The 25,192-nt window shown below is 36.6% G+C and overlaps 2 protein-coding genes across 2 annotated transcripts in view; one reads left to right on the top strand and one right to left on the bottom strand.

Moving 5' to 3' along the window:
• Positions 1-659, bottom strand: part of LOC126326131 (probable actin-related protein 2/3 complex subunit 2) — a 47,188-nt gene extending 46,529 nt beyond the window's left edge. The window contains exons 1-2 of the mRNA XM_049995564.1: positions 456-659; positions 32-125 (exon numbers count right to left, since the gene is read on the bottom strand). Coding sequence (XP_049851521.1) covers positions 32-125; positions 456-529 — 168 coding nt within the window. The 5' untranslated portion in view covers positions 530-659. The remainder of the gene's footprint in view (positions 1-31; positions 126-455) is intronic.
• Positions 660-666: 7 nt separating this feature from the next.
• Positions 667-25,192, top strand: part of LOC126326121 (DNA-directed RNA polymerase, mitochondrial) — a 272,901-nt gene continuing 248,375 nt past the window's right edge. The window contains exons 1-4 of the mRNA XM_049995553.1: positions 667-956; positions 9,619-9,753; positions 24,283-24,817; positions 24,897-25,044. Coding sequence (XP_049851510.1) covers positions 818-956; positions 9,619-9,753; positions 24,283-24,817; positions 24,897-25,044 — 957 coding nt within the window. The 5' untranslated portion in view covers positions 667-817. The remainder of the gene's footprint in view (positions 957-9,618; positions 9,754-24,282; positions 24,818-24,896; positions 25,045-25,192) is intronic.

Here is a 25,192-nt window from a genome sequence, read left to right as displayed (position 1 = left end):
TATACTGTTAATTATAAAGAGGAATACCCACTCTGACTTTAGTTTTATCACCACCTACGTTTGATATATGAAACAGAACTCCATCAAAGTCAGCAATAGTGATGTCTATCGATTCTGGTTTGTGACTGAAAAGATGACTACAATCAGTTTAAAATATAACAAAACAAGCATTTGTTACAGTTTAATACAAACATAGGCTTCTGTCAGCTGTCAAAAACATGGTATGACAACTACATTAATCCGCTGGGTTTTAAACGAAAAACTCGATGTCAATCATATGTATATACTGTATCTTAACGCATACTAATTATCCTTAATACTGAGTGTGCCACAGATGATTAGGATGCTGAAGGAATCGGGAAGCGATGCTCGTAGAACTCTCAGGCGCTCCACCCCAGCCGGTGGTTATAATGCCCATTTGGTATGAATAATACCTTCTTAACATGAATACTAACCCAGCAAGGGCGTTTTTGAATTTTAACGTTAGCGTTTCTTCTACTATCCTATTATTGATCTCCAGAAGGATCATGTTTTCTCCAACTTATAAACAGCTCTTCATACAACCCTCAACACTACTACAACACTAACACTTCCCCCTTGGGTGGATGCAACCGGAAGTTACAACTTTAATATGGAAGTGGCCGAAACCTCGATGATTGGTAACAGTGGGTGTCACGTGATAATAACAAAACACTTCAAGTAACAAATGAAGAGGGAAATGCTGTGCGCTCCGGCATGAGGAGTGCTGGGCACCTAAGGAAGATGTAGTTGTTGTGTGAATTGTGTTTATTGTACTCGTCTCTAGGACAGTTGACCCATGCGCAGAATGTATCACATACTGAAACTACGTAAATTTTATACGAGCAATACAGGATCGCTGTCATCGTCATTAAGTAAACATTTCTCCAAAAGAAAGTGCCCGATTTGTGAACATCCATTTGTACCGCAGCAGAAAGGTATATAAAAAATGTGTTACTGTACTTATTTTATTGACACATACTCCACAGTTTTTCTTAGGATAGTGCATATCTTGCCAACTTTAATGATCTTGAGAATAAGCTGTGCCTGGAAAACTTTCACAAGCCAAGTCAAAATGCCAGGGGACGAGATACATGAGCAGGGATGGTGTAATTTAAAAGCATTCACCAGCCATCCGAACTCAACAGCAGTAATTGCAGTAAACACTAGAGCAAAGATTCCCAGATTATTCGTTTCTGAGTGGGAGATATGTCACTGAGAAAAATAAAATGAACCATAATTACCAGCCAACCCACACTCTTGCAAAACGATTGGAGAATTTTGCAGCAGAAGAATTATATTTGGTATTTTAAATGGTATAATAGGAATGTGTGCAGCTTTGTTGGTGTGTTGTTACTGAGCATCAAGATTGTACAGGTAGATGTACCACACAGGTGTAACTGCAAATTTGTTATTGTCTCTCAACTCTATTTTCAGCAACCTAAAGTAACATTGGCAGTGGACAAGGGAAGTTGTTGATATAGTCAATACAGTATAAACAGATTTGACCATCTGTTCTGGATAGTGGAATGAACAGGAATGGTGGTGGGTGTCCCATTGAGGGGAGCCAGAATTTGGTAGGTAAAGAACTGTAATGATTCAGTCTATCTTTTCTGATCTACATTTAATGCAATATGATGTCTCACTATGAAATGCCCATTCTGCATCTATTGTGTGTGAGTACCGTGATCTCATACTTTGCAGAACAGTAATCACAGTAGCTTAACATTAACAGAACTGGTTGGCAGGCAAGAGAGGCAGCCAACCACATGGAACATGGAGATATATGCCTTCTTGCTGACCGAGCAAGGTGGCGCAGTGGTTAGCACACTGGACTCGCATTCGGGAGGACGACGGTTCAATCCCGTCTCCGGCCATCCTGATTTAGGTTTTCCGTGATTTCCCTAAATCGTTTCAGGCAAATGCCGGGGTGGTTCCTTTGAAAGGGCACGGCAGATTTCCTTCCCTAACCCCAGCTTGCGCTCCGTCTCTAATGACCTCGTTGTCGACGGGACGTTAAACACCACTAACCTAACCTAACCTTACCTTCTTGCTGAGCACATCTGTGCTCTTTGCAGCATGGATTAATATAACTTTGTGTGTGCTGTGCAGGAGGCTACTACCAGTACTGTGAATTGCAGTACTGGCCTTAACAAATTATTAGGTTGAGTTTGGGAGCTATTCCTATGCTGCTGTTCAGAGAAATAGACATTTCGTTCTTTAAAGCAAATTTCATAATCGATCTCCAACTTTTTAGGAGGAGCTGACGATAGTGATAATTATAGTTATGATTATGATGTGCTGACAAGTGAGTGTTAATGTATAATAGTCTGAGGATATGATATTTGTAATTACAAACTCTGCTGGTCTCTGTCATAGTCCATTTTTGTAGTACAGTACAACACACCAGTTCTTCCAAGATTTTCCTAGAATATTATCACATGTGATGTTAGAGGGCGGAAAAAGTATGAAATGTGAAAATACCTTTCTGCCCTACCATTTTACAACATCTTCTAAAACTAAACACTTTTACCAACATAGTTATTTGAGTAATTGATCAATATGGTTGTTGCATTTGCTCCACCAGGAATATTAAATGCAGGGCTATAGTAATGTTATTCTATTACTCTTCCCATGTCTGGTATAAATCTGGTTTTCAGTGGCTGTATAGTTAAACTACATGGTGGGGCCATAACTGCATTAGTAGAAATAGCACTACTTTTTTTAAACTGTCATTGAGGTATCAGTAATCATTTCTGAGAAATATTCCAATACAAAATTTTATGTAAAGACACAGAGTGAATGATTTTTTGCATGTATCTGAATTTCAGTGTGAAAAAGGAGGCAGAAAGAAGCAGAAAACAAATGCACACGTGCATGTATGCCCACCCACATCTGATAATCCAGTCAAAAGTGGATACACACTAACTTTGTTGAACATGTTGTCACATGTCAATGGGCTGTTCCATTTGAGGATGGACATAAATCATAAAAAATTCCTTTTATAACACTGATTACCACTTCACCTGGAACACAAAGTTTTTTAATTTGAAGCTCAATTTTTATGTTGAAAAGTTCTGAAACTGAAGAAGAAATGGCTCTGTAATGTGTCTAAAATTTCAGCTTCTAGTTACTCTTGAAAACTAATTTCTTGAAGCAAAGCAGCAAGCACTGTAAAGGCATGTATTAGCAAAATATCTCAAAAAAATTATAAATATCCTAAGTCAGTCCATTTCAATACTTTGTATTGTTCCCAGGCTGATTTGTTTTTTGTCGGTCTCCCCTCTCATTCTGTTACTGACAAAATCCTAAAAGTTGTTTTTCAGTACCAGTGCAGCTTTATGGAAAGCTGTTTTAGATATGCAAATACAGATTTGTGAGACAAACAAAAGACTCATTTTAACAGTATTTTGTAATGTAACAATGACACATATGCAGCAAAGAAATGACGTAAATGGAGTAACAGAATGATGTAAATCAAGTAAGGGTATGACATTAATTTAATAATGGAATCACATTAATTTTATAATGGAATGACTGACGTTCCTTGACTCTTAAGATGTTGCACATCAAATACAGCTAAATGGTGGTGGCTATATTTTGATTTTAGACCATTGTATGTCGGCTATTCTCTGAGGATTACCGTAAACCAAGAACATAATTTTAAGAGAGAAGAAAGATATATAGTGTCTGTCTGAAGAGCACTTGCTGGAACATGACCAAATAATTCTCTGTACTTTAAATTTACAGTGAAATGAGTAAATGGATGTGTGTTGCATGTAGAATCAGACAAACACTCTTTCTTTTTTCGTAACTTACGCTAATTAAATACTTTCTGGTAGGGGGATATACTGCAACTGCCAAATTATAAATAAACTCATTATTGCCTATAAGAAAAAAAGATAGAAAAACAATTTAGCCTACTGACTTCCTTTTTACTACAACAGGAGGTTAGCTATCTTTGAAGGTAATTATGAATTGAACCTTTTTATGTATTGTGTTGTCAGATGTCTTCTACTGTGACAGCGCAACCAGTCAATTTAAGCAGTGTTTCTTTTTTGCCAACCTAACATTTTTCAGAGAACGCTATGGAATAAGCGTGCAGTCCGAAATATTTGCAGAGCTGGGAAATGTGTGCTTCTGGTGTTGAGGACTGTCCAAAAATTACAAATGAAAGGTGTCACAGCATAAACATTTTTATATCTCTGCCCCGCAAATTGTGGAGAATAAGGAGGAATTAGCTCAAATAAGGATGGGAATAGTTTCAGTAGAGTAGGCCAAAACCATCTGTGTTGTTATGCCTACTTCTTCTTTTATTATAGAGTACCATTATTACTCATTAACTTACTCTCCAGAAGTTTGCACACAATTCCAAAAACCAAGCTTCAGCCAAAGCAAAGTAAAACGGCCTGATTAATTGTACTGCCTTGCTTCGAGGGAATTTTGCTCTTGTTTCATATGCAAACAAAAAGGACAAGACTTTTTGTGGGACAGATGATTTATGTTGAAGATGGATATGAAATACAAAGGAACACCCAAATGGGGAAAAAAAGTTTACATTTCCCTCAAAGGAAGATAAATATTGAGCAGAAAAAGACCAAATTGTAGGGAATTTGGCTGCAAGTGCTGTAGATCAAAGAAGTACGTACACTGTTTCTCAAGCAACTGATCAGTGAAACTGGTAATTTTTAAGTGAAAGTGTCATTCTGTTACTATAAAGTCCCATTCCATTTCTGGAGATTTTTGAAATTTTATTAGAAAATATTTATTTAATGCATTTATCTTCTGTGCCATCTTGTATCCCATTTATTCCTCTCCATAACAGAATTTTTATTTCATTTTATAGGAAATGAGTGAGGTGAATTATTGATGTTTTATAAAAGAGTACAATATGCAGGTCATATCATTGAATCACCTGAAGTATTTTTTACATAATTCTCATCACATGAATGATACATAAACTGTTACCCTAAGAAAATTACATTTCTTTGCTTATGTAGAAAATACATTAAAAGCATTTATCATTAATAATAATTCTTGGTCTATTTTACCTTAAAAGTGGAAAAAAAATATCATAGAGAGTATTCCGTCACTTGTGGAACTGCCCCTAGTAAGGTCTCACTATCTTTCTCTATTGTAGTGGGAAAGTTAACAACTGAGGTTTGTGGTCAGTCTCCTCCAAAGAATTAATATTGAATTCACCACAATTTATTGGTTTTCTCATTTTGTCAGACAAGTGCCATAATAGGGCTTCAAATTTTTCTAATGACTTTGGAAAATTGTGCAGTGTTTAATTATATTTGTGCTGTTGGGCTGCATGACTTTAAATGTTCATATTTCAGTGTGATGTTCTGCATAAAATCTCTTGTGTCTATTGTTTTAAATTATTAGTTATTTCTCACAGTTCTTCTTCAATAGCAAGCTGTGTCAAATCAGACTGTGGCACCACCTGCTGGCTTTGACCCATGCCGTCATCTGCATGTTGGAAACTCATATTTTGACCTAGTACAGTATGATGACCATGAGATCACTCACTACACAAGTAAACATACACAGTTAATACAGAAATATTTAACTGCAGAAATAACATCAAACTAACAGTGCAGCTGTAGGAATTATGAGACTTTGGGCAAGGACAAACAAACTATATGATAATCCTGATTATAAAGACATACCAAAAAGCACACTAATATAAACTTGAGCAAACGAAATGTATAGTGATCAACAAAACCATAATAAATGTAGCTTGACATATATAAATCAAGCAAAGTCAAAGAAACCACAAACCCACACATAGCTCCAAAACCGATACTGGAAATTTCACCCGACCTATATAGTTCAAACAAAATCCATAATACCACAAAATTACACATGGTTCAACAATTCTGGTCTCTATTATTTCTCTTGATCTATACAGGGTGTCCCAGGAGGAATCGTCAATATTCAGGGAAATTACAATAACAATAATTTGAAGAAAAAAAAGTTTAGTATACATGAGTTCTAAAATGCTTACGTTAAGAGCTGTGGCACATTTACATCCACAGTTCTATGAAACACATTTCTTTTGAACAGGTGCCAACACTCTTTCCTGGTGCACGCCCAAAAAGTCACTTCTACATCTTACGATGACTCTCCATCCAAATTAACGCTCTGTGTCCTCCCTACCAAAAAATCCTCAGTTGATTCACAAATTTCACTTGATAACCCATATGCTCACAATTTTAACAATAAATGTAGATTTGGTACCATGTGAAATGCTTTTTGGAAATCAAGAAATACTGCATCTACCTGGTTGCCTTGATCCAAAGCTTTCAGTATGTCATCTGAGAAAGTGCAATTTGGGTTTCACATGATCATTGCTTTCAGGATCCTTGCCTTCTTGTAAACAAGTGTGACCTATGCTTTTTTCCACCTATTGTGCACTGTTTTTTGTTTGAGGGATCTGTGATAGATTATAGTTAGAAGAGGGGTTAGGTCAGTCACAAATTCAGTAGACAATCTTATATGGATCCCATCAGGTCCTGGAGCTTTGTTCAGTTTTATCAAAGTCAGTTGTTTCCCACCGCTGAAACTAACACTTATTTCATTCATCTTTCCAGTGGTGCAAGAATTAAAAAATTGAAAATGGATTTAAACTTTTCATCTTTAGATTTGTTATCTTCAGTTTTGGTTCCTGTCTCATTTGCTGGGGCTAAACACAAACTTTGGTGGCACTAACAGCCTTTTCATACAACCAGAATGCCTTTGAGTTTTGTGAAATATCACTTGACATTATTTGCTATAGTAGTCATTTCTCCCTTGACAGTCAAATGCATTTCATTCAGCATCTCTCTCTATAATCCTGTGTTTTATTTTACACCTGTTATGCAGTAATCTCTGTTTCTTTAGATGTTTCTTTACCGTGACTGTCTACCATAGATGTTCCCTCCCATTATGAACTGTTCTACTGGGTGCATATTTACCCAGTGCATACTCAACTATTCTTTTAAACTTGAGCCATAGTTACTCTGCATGTTCCTGCTCTGTATTGGAAGTTTTAAGTTCTTCGTTGATATATAACACTACTGATTTTTTATTTAGTTTACTGAAGATATACATCTGTCTACTTGTTTTAGTTGTCCTTTGTACTTTGGTAATCATTGTTGCCACAACCGCATCATGGTCACTGATACCAATTTCAATGTGAACATCCTCAAAGAGATCAGGTTTGTTTGTTGCCACTAGATACAGTATATTTCCATCATGTGTGAGACTCCTAATTATCTGTACTAGTTAGCTCTCAGAGAAGGAATTTAGTAATGTTTCACAGGCTGTCTTATCACATCCACCACTAACAAAACTACAATTTTCCCAATTAATTGTTGGATGATTAAAGTCTCCGCCAATGATTACAGTATATTTGGGGAACTTATGTACAAGTGAACTGAGATTTTCTCTAAAGTTTTCGGATGCATCAGGCGATGAGTCTGGGGGTGATAGAAGGATACAGTTATCGCTTTATGCCCACCACTGATACTGAGTGTTGCCGAAACAGTGTCACATGCAGATTCAGTTTTTATGTTGGCAGATTGGTGTTTCTTTGTCTATTGCTTCAAATACCCCACCTCCATTTAGCATTTGCCTATCCTTCTGATATATACCTAAACTTTCACTAAAAATCTCATTGCTATCAATTTCAGGTTTCAACCAGTTTTCTGCACCTAATGTTATGTTAGCTGCACTACTTCTCACAAATACTTCAAACTCTGGCATTTTGTTGTGAATGCTTTGGCAGTTTACCTTTAGGATTTTAATACTTCCACTTGTGGGAGGCATTTTTTCAATGTTTCAAAGATGCTTGTGGGTTTCCTGCAACCCCATGGTGTGTAAGTCCAGGATGTCTCATCCTAGCTTGTTATAGACTTTTTGAAATTTCTGGTTCAGTCCTTCCACTTGACTCATTAGGGGGTCACAATCATTTCTGGGTACAATGCTGCAGACTGTGAACTTTGTTGAAATTTAATTCACAAAGCTGGTCTTCTCAACCTTCTCTGCCAGTCACTGGAATGATCCAAATATGACCTAGGAATCTAGAGGACAGGCTCAATAATATTCCATCTGATATTTGAAACATTCTGATGATGTAATGTTTAAATACAAGAACACTCTCATTATCAGCACTCAAATAATTTTCATTTGTGATGCCTTTATTTTTTCTGCTGCTTTCTTATGACCTCTTCTTCTGAATCGATATATGCTTCAACAAGCGCACACACAAATATTTTGTTTAGCCGATTCTACCATTTTCCAGAGTAGACCAAACAGTTATCTAGTTTTATATTCATCAGTTAGTTTGTTGCATTGTTTTGAACGTTTGCATTATGTATAAAAGTTTTGCTGAGAACTACTTTTTTTTTAATATGTTGTAGCTTTCCCCACCATTTTGTGTTTGCTTGTTTCACATTCCGTTTCCATGTTTCCTCTCTGTTTTTCTCTTCTTCTGTCTATCCTTTTCCACTTCATCAAATGTTTCCACATTTTCTGTATTTTCAGTAGCTCCAGAAATAAAAGGAATTCCTGCCTTACATTATTACCTTGATTATAAAACATTATGACAGCAATAGCAATGATAGGTAGAACCATGGCAAATATAGCTGCATGAAATCTTGTTGACAGTAGATGCAATGATGGTGTAAGTCATCTCACATAATAATAATAATAATAATAATAATAATAATAATAATAATAGCAATAGCAATAGCTATTAAAAATATTTTGAGGCAGCAGAAAGTTTTTGCTATCTAAAGCAGTGGCCGAGCAGTTCTAGGCGCTCCAGTCTGGAACTGCGTGACCGGTATGGTCGCAGGTTCGAATCCTGCCTTGGGCATGGATGTGTGTGATGTCCTTAGGTTAGTTAGGTTTAAGTAGTTCTAAGTCTAGGGGACTGATGACCTCAGATGTTAAGTCCCATAGTGCTCAAAGCCATTTTTTTGCTATCTAAAAACAAGCAAAACTGAATACACAATCATATTCATTAGAACTCTAGAATCCCTACACAAAATAATGTTAATAAAACTGTTATGGTCTTAATTTTATTATTATAATTGTCAGTTTCATTCTCTGTTGAATTTGTTTCATCTGGTGCATTATCTGGATCACCGTAGTCACTACTAGTAGAAATCGTGAATGTTTTTACTCACACAAAACAATCATAAAGTTTACAAAACAAGGTTTAACGTGCAAAACAACAAATGGACTCAACTGTCGTGGTCGCTAACCTTGCTGACACACTTACACCACAACCACTCATGCAAACATTGTTATGGATTTACTGTCTTATTCTGTTGGGTAGTGCTGCCCTCCACACAAAGTACAGTGACAATACAATTACACTATTTGTGCAGTAAACAGAGTGCAGACTCAAAATTAATTTTTGACTTACGCCAGTAATGGTTTCATGGGCTCATATTGTAATTAACAAAGCCATTCTATTGTATACAATATTATAAAAAATTTCTTTGTGTCCTGTTTGTAAAGAGTATTCTTGTTCCGAACAGTGGGACTTGAGATCGTTCACAAATTTCTATTGCTTAGATTTTGTGAGAGAATATTACTTTGCAGATTATCGACATCTTGTGCAACTGGTACCACAAGTTCGTTTGCATTCCACACATACTAACACTGCAGAAATATCAAAGTCAGCAACAAAAAAGAAAAAGAGGAGAGCAAAAAAGAAATATGTGGAATTGCTGGAAGGTATGTAATTCATTCTGGAATGCCATTCTATTTAAACACATAGGAAATATTCTGTGCTGCATCCCAATATGTATTGTGATTGACTAGCTTTAGTAAATACATGATTTCAGATTCAAATTATGATTTGTTTTTTGCTGTAAGTTCAGTGACTGGAAGTGACTGAAATGAATGTGGCATGATTTCCATGTTATAATATTTTAGGTCCAATGTTCAGGTAGTTTACACTTTTTGCTCCTGCCTTGCATTTATTATTCTTGTACTTCAACCACATTAGATCTTTTCTTTGAAGTTCTATTTTTTTGTTTCTTCCTAGACATTTTATTCAGTCATCAGCTTTATATTTTTCCTTTCATTTCTTTGTACAAGTGAACATTTTGACGTGAAACCTCACTGACTGCAGTATTTCTAAGTCTGCACCAATCACAACATGAGACAAGTATAATGGCAACAATGCTAATTCCTACCAGCTACCTGCACAGCCTGGAACACTGTAGGCTGGGTCCATTCCTGGAGGATGTCTCTTCTTCTGTTTGAATTGTTATGCCATGTCCGCACCTAGGATCTAGCAGTTTAATTTTTTTTAAGCACCTTTCATCTTAAGGCTGAAGTCCACAATGTAATGGTAGTACAGCTACAATGTATTTCACTTTCTCAAACACCAGTAATAACAGTTCTATGCAGTAACATATTTGCAATCGATTTCATTACAGTCTGCCTGCCTTTGAACACCATATACTTCAGACCTCTCCATGACCCATTTCCTGGCTCCAGGGAGCTGCTACTACAGCGGCACTGTGCTTGCTTGCCCCGTCAAAAGCATTATCTACTGCTCATTGTGTTGGAGAATATAAAATGGTTTACTGTTGTTAAGTAATGCCCAACAAAATAAGTCTATTATTTGCATTTAATGCTCGATAGCAATGGAGGCAGATGACCCATTTTTATATGATGGGTATTGTATTACACTAATATACGAGATCCGAATATGGATCAAAATTAATTTTATATTTTCTGATCCAATCAGAATACTTTACCATATTGTTTGATGTTGTTATGAATGTTTTGTATCTTGTTTCTTTTCCATTTATAAGTGATCCTTCATGCAATTATTACATAGGTTTAGCCCAGAGGGACAGTATTCACTTCATAACTATTCCCCCAACATATGGGTCTTGTCACAAACAACACAAATTTGTGTCACTGACTAACAAGTTGATGTTCTTCAGAGATACCTGTATACTGAAGTAGCTTGGTATTCATGAAGCAGATACCTACAACCATCAACAGACCTAACTGAGTCAAGCTTATGAGAAGACTTAATGTGTAAAGCTTTTCTTCAGCTTTTGGTGGGTCTCTCTCAGCGCAGCATTGGTCCCTGAGCCTCGTAATGAAATGTAAAACACAAGTACAGTAGTTACTTAAGTGAAGTGTGCCATTTGTGGAGTCCAAGAATTAAATTTTATCTTCCTGTGTCTTGTCTTACAAGAAGGTTATGTAGCATAACTTAGCAAAGTAGAAAAGGAATGCTAAGAGAATTTAGTGGACCTATTCAGGATCGGATGCAGAAGAAAATGCTTTGTCACAGGGTCGCTAAACATTTACAACCACGTTGCCAAGTTTTAGATTTATTAGGGGCCGCTATGTAGCAAAATGCTTGTGTTGTATATCTTATATGGGCTCTCAGAGTATCTTCTATATCTACATCTACATTTATACTCCGCAAACCACCCAGCGGTGTGTGGCGGAGGGCACTTTACGTGCCACTGTCATTACCTCCATTTCCTGTTCCAGTCGCTTATGGTTCATGGGAAGAACGGCTGTCGGAAAGCCTCCGTGCGCGCTCAAATCTCTCTGATATTTTCTGTCACCTTTCAGGCTGTCTGTATAGCCTTTCATGCTGTCTTCTAGATTTAATCTAGAATTGCTAATTTTTGAAGATTTCTGGCATGGGAAGGGAATGTTAATGATTGTATATTGTAATTTCAGTGGAGGAATGGTGAAACTAGGGAATTTAGTTACTGCTCATGTAGCATATGGCATGTGAAATTGAGAAGGGTATAATTTTCCATTACAATTACAATTTCTCCAAAATACTAATGAATAAAATGCTTACTTTGATAGTTTGCAACAAAAACGTATTTCATTGGAATAAAAAAAGGTAATTGAAAGTCAACCTTAACCACACACATCATGAAACAGTAAGATGTCAAATACTTTGCACCTCGGAATTGACTGTGAATGCATACACATGCCTGTGTGTGTGTGTGTGTGTGTGTGTGTGTGTGTGTGTGTGTGTGTAGTCTTGTGCCACATAGAATTTCACAACTACTGTGAGAATGCTAAATTATATTTGTGGGGTTGGAAGCAAGATTAAATTCATTTAACTAATTATTCAGTGCCATGTAGTAATCAATTCATTTAAGTATTTAAAAGAGAAGAACCTGAAAATTTGTTGCTATTAACTGAACCTTAAATTTCTGCTGTGTGCAGTTCTGTGATTTCCATGTTGAGATCTACACATACAATGCATTCTAACTAGTCTGTTCGTTGCTTTCATAATGTCACCTTCTTGTTTGGTGCCTAAATGAAGAAAAGAATCCAAATCCATCTCACTGATGGTCCCTTTGAATCTTTCCAGTTTCTTTTTTGTGTGTTGTTGTTTCTTCCTCAAAGTAGACCAGTACGCCTATTCCCACAAGATACTGGATGCCAGAACACTTATGAATTTATTGAAATTGAATGCCACAAGTGAAACTTCATGTAGCTGTGTAAATAAAACCATAATAAACCCTAATTTATCCATTGGCATAACTCATTCGAACAGCACCAGAACAAAATTATCATCAAACTTAGCCTTCCATCTTGCTCAAATATTAAGCATAAAAGTAAAAGGCAGTATTATTAACAACATGTCTTTAAGAACCTCATGTAGAAGTTATAATCAAGATAACCAATTCAACAGCTTATTACAGAAAGAAAAAGTGGTCAGAAATGTACAAAATGAACAATATAAATGAAAAATTCGACACCTTCATTGATACATTAACCTATTTTTTTCAAATTGTGTTCCCACTGAAAACTGTAACCATGTGGGGGATCTCTAGAACCAGCAGTTGAATCACAAGGGGAATAAGGGTTTCATACCAGAAGAAAAGAACTACTTAATGAAGTATATAACTCAAAAAATTCCTCACCTGAAGTACGCTCATACTATAAAAAATACCCCAAAATATTAAGAAAAGTATTAAAAGCATCAAAAATAATGCATAATGGTGAATACATTTATAATTCAGCTAATAAAGCAAAGGCTATTTGGAGTGTTATAAAAAAAGAATCTGCAGAAAATAGAAAATCTTTTCAAAAATATAACACTGTCACAGAAAATAAAAGAAGTGACAAATCCCTTAGAAGTAGCCAGCACATTTAATAAAATTTTTTCACATGCGTTGTTGATAATATTTTACAATCAAACTTACATAAGAGCACCCAGACAAATGTATCCAAAATAAGTGCATGTAGAGGATCAATGTACACCAGTTCTGTTTCACAAGATAAAGTAGCTAAAACCATGAAAGGACCAAAAAATTCCAGATCTGCAGGCATTCATGGTACACCTGCAACAATATTAAAGAAGAGTGTATCAAACCTAATTGAAATACTCACGAAATTACGTGACTGCTCACTTCAGGCAGGCACTTTCCTTGCTGTATTGAAAACATCAAAAGTTATTCCAGGATATTGAAAGATGATAAAGATAATGTGAACAACTACAGACCCATCACAATTTCCTCTTAAGAAATTTATAAATAAAAACAACATCCTATGTAATGTGCAACATGGATTCAGAAATAAGAGGTCAACAGCAACTGCTATTTATGAGTGCATCAATTCCATCCTAAACCTGATGGACAAAAAATAAGAATCAACAGGAGTATTTATTGACCTGTCAAAAGCTTTTAATGTGGTGGATCATAAAATTCTGCTATCAAAGCTTGAAAGGTATGGTATTCGTGGTCTGTCCAACAACTGGCTAATTGTAAGCAAACAGTGTGCATCAAGCACACAAATACCAAACTAAAAACTGTCTCTGAACATTGAACTGACTATAAACAAATTAAGTGTTGTGTACTCCAAGGATCAGCAATGGGACCCCTTCTTTCCTTCTGTACATAAATGATCTAAACTTAAATGTTGTTGCACATAAAACTATCATATTTGCAGATGACATCACAATTCTACTAAAAGGAGACAGCCATGAACAGTTACAGCAGAAAGTAAACATTGTCACAAAGCAACTTAGCAGCTGGTCACAGAATAATGAGCTTGTAATAAATAGTAATAAAATAACATTGCACTAAAATTCTACAATACTCCTAACAGGGACATGTTTATCCCATTGGTCTCCATCAATGACGAAGTAGTTGGTAACAGTACTGAAACCAAATTCTTAGGACTTTGTCTACAGAGCAACGTAAAAGGGAATAATCGTATTGAATATTTCAATGCAGAACTGAGCAAAACATGTTACCTTCTTTGCTCACTAAAATCATGCTGTAGTGAGAAAACAGTAATGAAAGTATATCATGCCTGCTTTTATTCTCGTCTTAGATATTGGGTCTCTTTTTTGGGGAAATTCTAAAACAGCTAATAGCACTTTTAAACTTCAAAAAAGGGCAATTAGATTCTTGTTTGGGTGCTAGCCTTGAGACTCCTGTAAACCTCTGTTAAGAAATCTGGTATTCCTCCATTACCATGGGTATACATGATGGAAACCCTTTCATTCATTAAAATAAATGTAATAGGTAAGGACTGCAGACTGTGATGCACATGATCATTTTACCAGACATACTGAAACTTACATATAACCCAAATCAGCACAACTCTGTGCCAGGTAGGTACTTTTCACATGGGAGTTAAGCTTTATAACAAACTTCCTGAAAACATAAAAGCTATTACTGAGGTGAATATCTTTGGTAAATCTAAAGTTATATTTATAGCACCACTGCTTTTACTCCATTGAAGAATATTTAAATTTATGAAGAGTGTTATATAGATACCTATGTATAAAGTGTATTATTGTGAGCTTAAATAAGTAGGTCTAGGAAAGACTTTCAGCTGTATACTTATAACTTGACTTGTCCAATGTCTTATGCATAAGCTGCTCTGTAGACAACAGGACCAATAAATACAGTACAGTTCTATTTACAGTTGTAACAGTACAACCAGCAGATGAGTCCGTGGTAAACCATTGTTGTAGTAACTTATTTGTAGCTATCTGTAGCAGTGGTAGAGTTCATACTACCTATTCGATTGTTGAGTAATATACTGTAACATGAATTTATCAGTCATATAGTTTATTTATTTATTTGTTTTCATTACAGCCATCTATGGGCTTCATTTACACAACTTCCCTCACTTTCAGAAGTTCTCTTCCTTCCTTTTCGCCAGTACTCCTTCATACGTTGGCTCACTCGTGCATGTTCTTCTGCCCAGTATTATATACAGTATTAAATAAACAAAACTTTTTGCAGAGTTCTGCTTGTGTCACCGTCTTCCCATTGGCACTGATTGTTTTTGCACTTTTCCAACTGCCCTTGAAACAAGATGCTGAGGTAAATAATGGGTATTCTGTGTGGTGAAACATTTTTCCAAATTCGCCGATCATGTGCTCAGTACCAAATATGGATAAGATATCTCTTGTGAGTGAATGATTGACAATAACAAACTAATAATGAATAAAATTTATTACCTTACAGATGATGGTTGATGATTAACAAAGGAAATGAAAATGGAATGAAATTAAGGAAAAAAAAAGCTCATTTGATCTTCATTGGTAGTACAATGACATCTGAACCAGCAGCTACCATAGCCTTAGATCACGAGACAAGCATGGTGCTTTGGGGCAAACATGACACCGCTCCATTTAGTGCTCTGCCATTGCTCTCAGGGTAGTTAATGCAGACAGTGCACAACATGAAATACAAAACCAGTTGAAATATTTGCGTGGAATTACCTTATTAGGTTCTGAAAAATTAAATTTACAATTGCAGTGTCTATAAACACAATGACTGTTTTGATTACTTCATCAGTAAGAAAAGAGAATATTTCAAGAATGTAGCAGAATCACTCAGCACCAATCCCGAAAGTGAGTGAGCAGTCATGAGGTGCCACACAATGTTAGCAATTGTTCAAAGTCTCAACTGTGCTAGCAATATGAAGAACTTCATGGACAGCTCTCAGTGTCCTCACTGATACCTATAGCCTGCTCCACCTGCACTATCAGATTCTGATCTAAGAGAGAGCTTTAAGCCGACAGTATATTACTCCATTGAAAACAGAAATGAGTTGGAAACTCATCCTGTTTGTTTGGCTTTGCAAGGACCAAGTAACAATACACAAAAAATAAACTGGAAAGATTCGAAGGAACCATCAGTGCTGTGGATTTGGTTTCTTTTCATCATTTAGGAACTAAATTAGAAGGTAACATTATGACAGCTATGAACAGGCTAGTTAGGATGCATTGTATGTATAGGTCTCAAAATGAAAAACTTATAAAGTCACAGAATTGCACACCACCCACATTTAAGGTTTAGTTAATGAACATAATTTTCAGGTTCTTCTCTTCTGAATCCTTCTATGGACTGATTACTGCATGTCATTGATTAATTAGTTAACTATAATTCTTCTTGCTTCCACCCCCACCAATATAATTTGGCATTCCCATGGTAGTTGCGAAATTCTATTTCCATGTGGCACAAGACTACACACAGAGACAGTCAGTTTCAAAGTGCAAAGTGTTTGACATCTTATTATATCGTGATGTGTGGAGCAAGGTTGATTTTCAGTTACTTTTTATTCCAATGTAATAATTTTCATTGCAAACTATCAAACTAAGAGTTTTATTCATTTGCATTTCAGGGAAATTGTAGTCTTGATGGAAGTTATACACCACAAAATTTCACATGCCATATGCAACATGAGCAGTAACTAAATTCACCAGTTTTGCTATCCCTCCACTGAAATTACAATATACCATCATTAACATTCCCTTCCCATGTCAGAAATCTTCAAAAATGAGGAATTCTATATTACATCTAGAAGACAGTGTGAAAGACTATACAGACAGCCTGAAAGGTGTCAGAAAGTATCAGAAGATTACTCTGAGAGCCCGTATAAGATATGCATGACAAGCATTTCACTACACAGCGGCCCCTAGTAATTCTAAAACTTGGCAACATAGTTGTAAATATTTGGCAACCCTATGACAAAGCATTTACTTCTGTGTCTGGTCCTGAATAGATCTACTAAATTCTCTAAGCATTCCCTTTCCACTTTGCTGACTTATGCTACTTAACCTTCCTGTAAGACAAGACACAGGAAGATAAAATTTAATTTTTGGACTCCACAAATGCCACACTTCACTTAAGTAACTACTGTTCTTGTGTTTTACATTTCATTATGAGGCTCAGGGACCAATGCTGCGCTGAGAGAGACCCAATTCTAGCAACATGGTGTTACCTCTGTGGTTCCACATGTTTTGTGATGCAAGAGCAGCATGAATTCTTAGTTCTAATCATGATATAGACCAATCCACTCTAGATTCCTCTTTTCTATTTTATTTAATAGCATCACAGGTTTTTGGATATATATATATCCCACAGGTTCACACGTTATTATTTCTTCATCAAACAATTGTTAGCCTCATTATCATAACCTGCCAGTACATAACCAGTCCTTTGAATACATTTACACACATATTCTTCGAGATTTTATTCAAAAATTTTTTCGAATTTTATTTTTTCGCAAATTATTTTTTCGAAACTTTTTTCGAAAAAATTTTTTTGTCGAAATTTTCTTGAATTTCTCGAAATTTTCTTGAATTTCCCCACCCTTTAAAGTGATCTGGAGACAACATAACTACCCAACCTTTGCACCCATTGTTGTTCACCAACCTAAGTTCCCCTAAGGGAAGTCTTTCCGCTCCCGGGATTGGAGTGACTCCTTACCCTCTCCCTTAAAACCCACACCCTTTCATTTTTCCCTCTCCTTCCTTCCTTCCTGACGAAGCAACTGCCAGTTGCGAAAGCTCGTAATTTTGTGTGTGTGTTTGTGTGTTTTGTTCATGTGCCTGTCTGCCGGCGCTTTCCCGCTTGGTAAGTCTTGGAATCTTTATTTTTAATATATTTTTCCCATGTGGAAGTTTCTTTCTGTTTTATTTATATATATATATATATATTTTTTGTGTGCCAAAAGCTGAAGAAAATCTTCACACATCAAGTCTTCCCACAAGCTTGACTCAGTTATCTCTGTTAATGGTTGTAACTATATGCCTCATGAATACCAAGCTACTTCAGTACGCAGACATCTCCGAAGAACTTCAACTTGTCGGTCAGTGACACAAATTTGTGTTGTTTGTGACTAAAGACCCATATGTTGGGGGAATAGTTATGAAGTGAATACTGTCCCTCTGGGCTAAACCTACGTAATAGGTATTAGGTACCCCTGAAGAGGTTTGCTGACATCGGCGTTAGCAACTTCCTTCCACTCTGGGTAGCTTAAAAAATGAACAGTTTCGTTGGTTTAAATCTAATTCAGTACCTTAAATATCATTTTTGATCTGTGTTAAGTTCTCCATGAATCATTATGTGGACCTCAATGTGCAGTGTGCCTTCATTGCTATAGAGCATGCACTGCAAGGTATTCACACTGTTTATCTCACACATTTACTGAAAGAAATCAAACAATGACTGTAAAACTTGTTACACCACAGTTACTCACTATGGCTTGACAGAAAAATATGAATTCTCGATGAAAAATTGCTTGAAGAATCACCTATAAATGGAAAAGAAATAAGATACAAAACATTCATGGTAACATCAAACAACATGGTGAGGTAATCTGATTGGATCGGAAAATATAAAATTAATTTTGATTAATATTCAGGTCTTGTATATTAGTGTAATACAATACCCATCATATAAAAATGAGTCATCTGCCTCCATTGCTATTGAGCATGAAATGCAAATCGTAGACTTATTTTGTTGGGCATTACTTAACAACAGTAAACCATTTTATACTCTCTGACACAATGGGCAGTTGCTAATGCTTTTGAGAGAGGGCAACAAATCACAGTGCCGCTGTAGTAGCAGCTCCCTGGAGACAGCAAATGGGCCATGGAGAGGTCTGATGTATGTGGTGTTCAAAGGCAGACAGACTGCCATGAAATCTGTTGCAAAAATGTTACTGCATAGAACTGTTATTACTGGTGTGTGAGAAAGAGAAATGCATTGTAGCTGTGCTACCATTACATTGTGGACTTCAGCATTCAGATGAAAGGCATTACAAGCAGTTTTGACTGTGAGACGTTGCAATTAGACTATGAGCAACAAACTATTTACCTCTAGATCACATGTGCAGATAAGTCATAACAACTCAAACATAAGAAGAGACTTCCTCCAGGACCTGTCACAGCCTAGAGTGTTGCCAGATTTTTCAGGTAGCTGGACTTAAGGAAGTATCAGCGTGGCCATGGTACTTGCCCCGTTTGTGTGATCGGTGCAGACTTAGAATCTGCAGAGATGACCACAGGCCAGGTTTTTATGTCAAAGAGTGTATCTTTTTGTTTTCCATGAGCTCTTGTATTTTATTGTGTACCCACCCTGCCGAGGCTTTACTAACGACACAAAGAAATAAAGCCTGGTTTTGTTTGTTTGAACCATGATTTTGTCCTTCCTACTCACCTTATTCTTGGCTCTGCTGCTGATAATTTGCTTTTGTCAGTCAGGGAGGTACCACCTGTGAGCTGATTTACCGATAGTGGACTTAAAAAACTGAGAGTGGTCTAACTCCTTATTGCCTTTACTAAATCTTCCCGAGTACCGAAGGTAGTACAGGCACAATGTAGTTCCACTGTAACCCATTTGTCCAACACTGAATGCAGTACATGTGTACATTTTTCCTTGTTTCATGCTTGCTTTTGAGTTCAAAATGAACGTCTCTCTGTTCACCCCTTATTGGCATACAAGGTAGTGCAGTGGCAAGTCACAGAATTAACAATGAGAAGGATAATAGTTCAAATCCCCTCACAGCCATCTAGATTTTTTTCTATGGTTTTCTATAAATGCTGAAAGCAGATGCCAATATGGTTCATTTGGAAATAAAGGGGCCAATTTCTTCATCTGTCCTTCCCCAATCTGAGATTTTACTTTGTCTTCAACTTGTTGTTATACCCTTAGACCCTAATCTTCCTCCCTCGTTGTTCGTATTCTATTTTCATTGTGACTGTCAGTCATTCAGTGCCTCCTCTATGTGGTGATAACAATCTATCCTGTTCATATTCTTTTTATTCCATCCAGGATTTCCCCTTGTTCATGAAAACAATGTGTGCGATAGGGCATGTTTGTCCACATAAGGCACGTGTGTCTATGAACAGTCTGCATTATGTTGAGGTGCTTCTGCATGCAGCAAGATCTCCAGATCTGTCCCCAGTTGAACATGTGGGAGCAGTTTGGAAGTCCACTCTGTAAGTACCAGTATCAAGAATCTCTTATGACCGGTGTGAACCAGCTGGCCTCAGGAGAGGATACTTCAGCTTTATGACAAATTTTAGTGAAAGTTAGAGATCAGAATAGAAAACCACTGACTGAAAATGTTGAGGGTATGTGTTGCTCTAAAATGGAGAGATTGACGCGAATAAGGATGGCTGATGACAAAAGTAAAGTAATATGAGATGTCTGTAGGGTGCAGTGCGTGGACAGATAAATAATAAAATCAAGTCATAGTAGAATCACAGATTGAACACTTCAATTTGGAATGATGGGCTGCTAGATGCAAAGTAATCAATGAGTGATAGTATAGTGTTCATGGCCAAGGAGAATAAAGCACTGTGATTGACAGGAAGCCAGTAACAGTGAAAGTTTATTTAGGCTAATAAACAAAATACAATAAGTTTCTTGGAATGTGAGTCGGAACTATTTTGTTCAGCCCTACAGGCAATCGTTGAAGCAAAGAAATGTCCTAGAAGGGTGATTACTGGCTTTGAACTGGAATGCCGTAACAAGTAATGACTGACATTGCACTGGAATGTTAGTTTGTGGACAAAATCAATGCTGATGGTGATCCATTAGGCAGTAAGCTCAGAAATGAGTTGAATATGAAGTCTACATCTACATATATACTCTGCAAACCACTGTGAGATGCTTGGCAGAGAATATGTCAAATTGTACCAGTTATTAGTGTCTCTTTGTGTTCCATTCACATATGAAGAATGGGAAGAATGACTGTTTGAATGCCTCTGTGCATTCAGTAATTATTCTAATCTTATTCTCATGATACTTATGCAAGTGATATGTAGGTGGCTGTAGTATATTCCTAGGGTCCTCATTTAAAGCCAGTTTTTGAAACTTTGTTAATAGACTTTCTTGGGATACCTTATGTCTATCTTCAAGGATCTTCCAGTTGAGTTCCTTCATTATCTCTGTGACACTCACCCATGGATTAAACAAACCTGTGACCATTTGTGCTGCCCTCCTCTGTATATATTCAGTATTCCTTGTTAGTCCTATTTGGTACGGGTCCCACATACCTGAGCAATATTCTTGTTATGGATAGCATGCGTGACTTGTAAGAAATCTCTTTTGGAGACTGATTGCACTTCCCCAGCATTCTACCAATAAACTGAAGCCTACCACATACTTTACCCACAACTGTGCCTATGTGATCATTCCATTTCATATCCAGAGTGTTACACCCAGGTATTTGTATCAGTTGGATGATTCCAACTGTGACTCATTGATATTATAGCCATAGGATAACATGTTTTTCATTTTATGAAGTGTATGATTTTACATTCCTGAACATTTAAAGCAAGTTGCCTATCCTTGCACTACTTTGAACTGTTATCAAGATTTGACTGCATATTTTTTGCAGCTTTCTCATGTGGAACTTCATTATAGATAACTGCATCATCTGCAAAGAGCTTTATGTTTCTATCAGTATTGTCTGCAAGGTCATTAATATGCAAAATAACAGCAAGGTTCTGAACACATTTCCCTGGGGTAACATCAAAGTTTCTTCTACATCTGACGATGACATTCTATCCAAGATAATGTGCTGCATCCTCCCTACCAAGAAGTTCTCAATTCAGTCACAAATTTCACTTGATACCCCATATGATCATACTTTTGACAATAAGTGTAGGTCTGGTACAGAGTCAAATGCTTTTTGGAAATCAAGAAATACTACATCTCCCTGATTGCCCTGACCCAAAGCTTTCAGTATGTCATGTGTGAAAAGTGCAAGTTGGGATTCACATGACCAAAGTGGTGAGCCAAGAGTGCATTCCGCAGTGGTCTGGTATTTGGAAGTGGCAGTGATGTGTGTTTCAGTAGACACCAATTGATGGACCGTTAGATGTGACTGGCATAGAGTATGGAGTGTAGTGTGCATGGCAAAGAAACTCCAGTTGATGGACCACTATGTTTAGCTAGTGTAGAGCATACTCTGTTGCATGGTCAGCATAAAGCCAGGAATGTGAAGTGGCTGCGGAGAAACCTAATTAGTCACCCGATGGAGACACGTGACCTGCAGAAGTGAGCTAGTGCCTCAGTGGCAGCACTGTTTGTGGCATTGCTTATGTCTGTGATGGTGAGGCTGGTGCCACATGGTACCATTGTGGCTGCTAGAGGTTTGGTCATAAACAACCTGGTGAGTGTCTGTTGCTGTGGATTGTTTTCATTTGAGCACCAGAGGAAGTATCTTTAGCTTGCCAGAGCTTCAGCAACACACAGTACATGAATGAATAATTGGTGACCTGTCATCAGGGGATACAGCACATAGTGGCACATAAGCGTTGCTCTAGAAAATTGTCTACCTCCAGGCACTGTCTTTCCATGCTAGTTTATTTGGATTTCTCATGTCATGTGGGCCATGTGTTTCATAACCTACTTCTTATGAAAGATTCAGCACACACCAACCACAGATTTATTGTTGTATTGCATTTGCTATATTCACTATTCTTGATAACTGAAAATTTGTACAGCAGACTTAACTGTTCACAGACCATATATAGACACACACTTTGGGGTAGCACTTGACTTGTCATAGGTGTGATTATGTGATGCATCTAGACTGGTTTCTGGAAAAGCTTCACCTATTGACCATGTTGTTGTGCCATCACTGTTGTATGCAGCCCCCCAAATTAATTTCTTGTGCCCTGCACTGTAAGTGTCAAATGAGTTCACACAATTGTTGAAGCACTAAATTTGCTTGTGGTGTGACTGGCGTTCAGATCACTATCTAACCATCCATATTTAGGCTTTTCGTTGTTTACATAAGTCACTCAGAGTGGTCACCATATCGATTCCTCATACCAATCTCCTTCTCCATCCATTTCCAAAATGAGTGTGCTCCATTTCTAATTACCTCTTGTTGATGATATGTTAAACATTCCATAACTATCTGCATCAAATAAACGTGCTTATGAATAATTAAAACAAAGCAAAGTGACAGTAGTCACCATTTATTGAAATACTCATTCATTAGTTTACTTTCAAACTTCTTGATCTTTCTATTCTGGGATGAAATTTGTAAGATTGTTTGCATTCTGAAACTTGCAACATAGCAACTTGGAACTGCTTATCTTATAAAGATTAAAGAAAATAGTGTGATTGCAGATCCTTGTAGAAGCTGTCGTTGAGAAAGTTGGTCTGTTTATTTTTTCCATAGTATACTTGAAACAAGCAGTTGGTAATCATAGTGTTGAGAAAGCTATGTGGTTTGCTGTAAGGGACTACATTACAAGATATGAGACCTAGTGCTGCAAATGTGTGGAATGCTCAGTTAGAATGTATGTTTTTCATTGGAGTCCAGTCAATAAACATACACCATTGTTTACAGTACTCAAGAAAGATAGCTAAATGAGTCTTCAGAATGGAAAATCAACCTAACTGAACACCTGAACCACTGTCATCTATCAGAATGATTGCATTTGTGTGAGAAGCATGTAAAATCAGCTGCAGGAAAAGACTAAAAATACTGCCTTTATGTTTTTGTACTTGTGTACATAATGAATTCAATTTGTTTGTTGTATATTCTGTTCACAAGGAGTTATATTATTTTATGTATTTGCCGTACATAAGTAGTTAATTCTTGTAGCCTATGTTCATTTTTTCAGTGTTTACACATATTTAGTTTGCCCATTAGTATGATGTATTAGCTTTTGATTATGGTTTTGAGTAGTACCTTTTGAATGGTTCTCATACTTGAACTCAGCAGTTGCTGGTTTATTCTTTGATATATGGAACTATGATTGTGTGTAATTGACTTTCCCATTCAACTTTTCTGTCCTTTGTCTCCACTCTTTTTTCATTCATTAATTTGGTTTTCCACAATCTGTGTTACATACAAAACAAAATATGTTAAATAAAGGACAACACTGCATTTTGGATCCTTATATAAACACATCTTGTGTTGTTCAGCTTATTTGGTGTAACTGGTTTGCATTTATGTTTGTCTTTCTGTGTTTTTCAGTTACCGAGAATTCTTCTACTCAGCGGAAAGCATCAATAAGTAAACTGAAGGCTAAGGACTTGTCTCTCTTAGTTGAAAATCCTAACATTGATTTATCACAATTGCACAGTTTGAGAAAGCAAAATACGCAGTTTTCACAAGGCAGGACTGAAAAGAATCGGCTCGTTACTACAGAGGTGTCCTATTCTGCTGTGGATCCTATAACTGACCAAGAAACTGGTGCCAACATATACTCACTCTCTGAATTAGACCCACTGTGTGGTATAGATGTAGAACCTAGTGCAGGAGCATGCCACTCACAAGTATTAGAAGACTTAAATGTTTTAGTTAATAAAGAAAACACATTACTTGATGAAAATGAGTTGTTTCAAAGGTTAGAAGCAGCATCTGATGTGCAACTTCATGATAAATACAGTGAAGATGGTGGTTCTGAATTTCATGATCTCAGTTTAAGCTCAAATAATGTGCAGGAGGATGAAAGTCCTGTTGTGGGAAATGGAAACTTAAGTATACCATTCACTTCACCAGACCAAAGGTATTGAGTTCAAATTTGTGATGAAATATTTTTCATTACTCTCATGTTCATATTCTAATTTTGTGCAAATTATTTTTAGGGAGAAATACAGTGATAGACGATTTCTTAAGTCAAATCTTAAACATTCTATGAAAGAAAAATTGGCCAAGGTGAAACTGTCTGAACTGGAAATAGCGGGAAGAGAGGAAAGCTTCTTTCAAAACATGCATTGTTACCTTGAGACTTGCGTAAGTATATTTAATTTACGAGACATACATATTTATGTAATTTTTTAATTTCAGATGTCCCTTCAACACTTATGCCCTTCCTATGTTCCCTTAGCAGGTTGTTTCCATGTTAATTAATTTGAGTTAAATACTTTTTTTTTTTTTAACT

This window comes from Schistocerca gregaria, chromosome 2, assembly GCF_023897955.1.
Source record: "Schistocerca gregaria isolate iqSchGreg1 chromosome 2, iqSchGreg1.2, whole genome shotgun sequence".
Classification (NCBI taxonomy): Eukaryota; Metazoa; Arthropoda; class Insecta; order Orthoptera; family Acrididae; genus Schistocerca; species Schistocerca gregaria.
The sequence above is the reverse complement of the archived record's forward strand: the minus strand, read 5'-3'. Positions and strand labels throughout refer to the sequence as shown.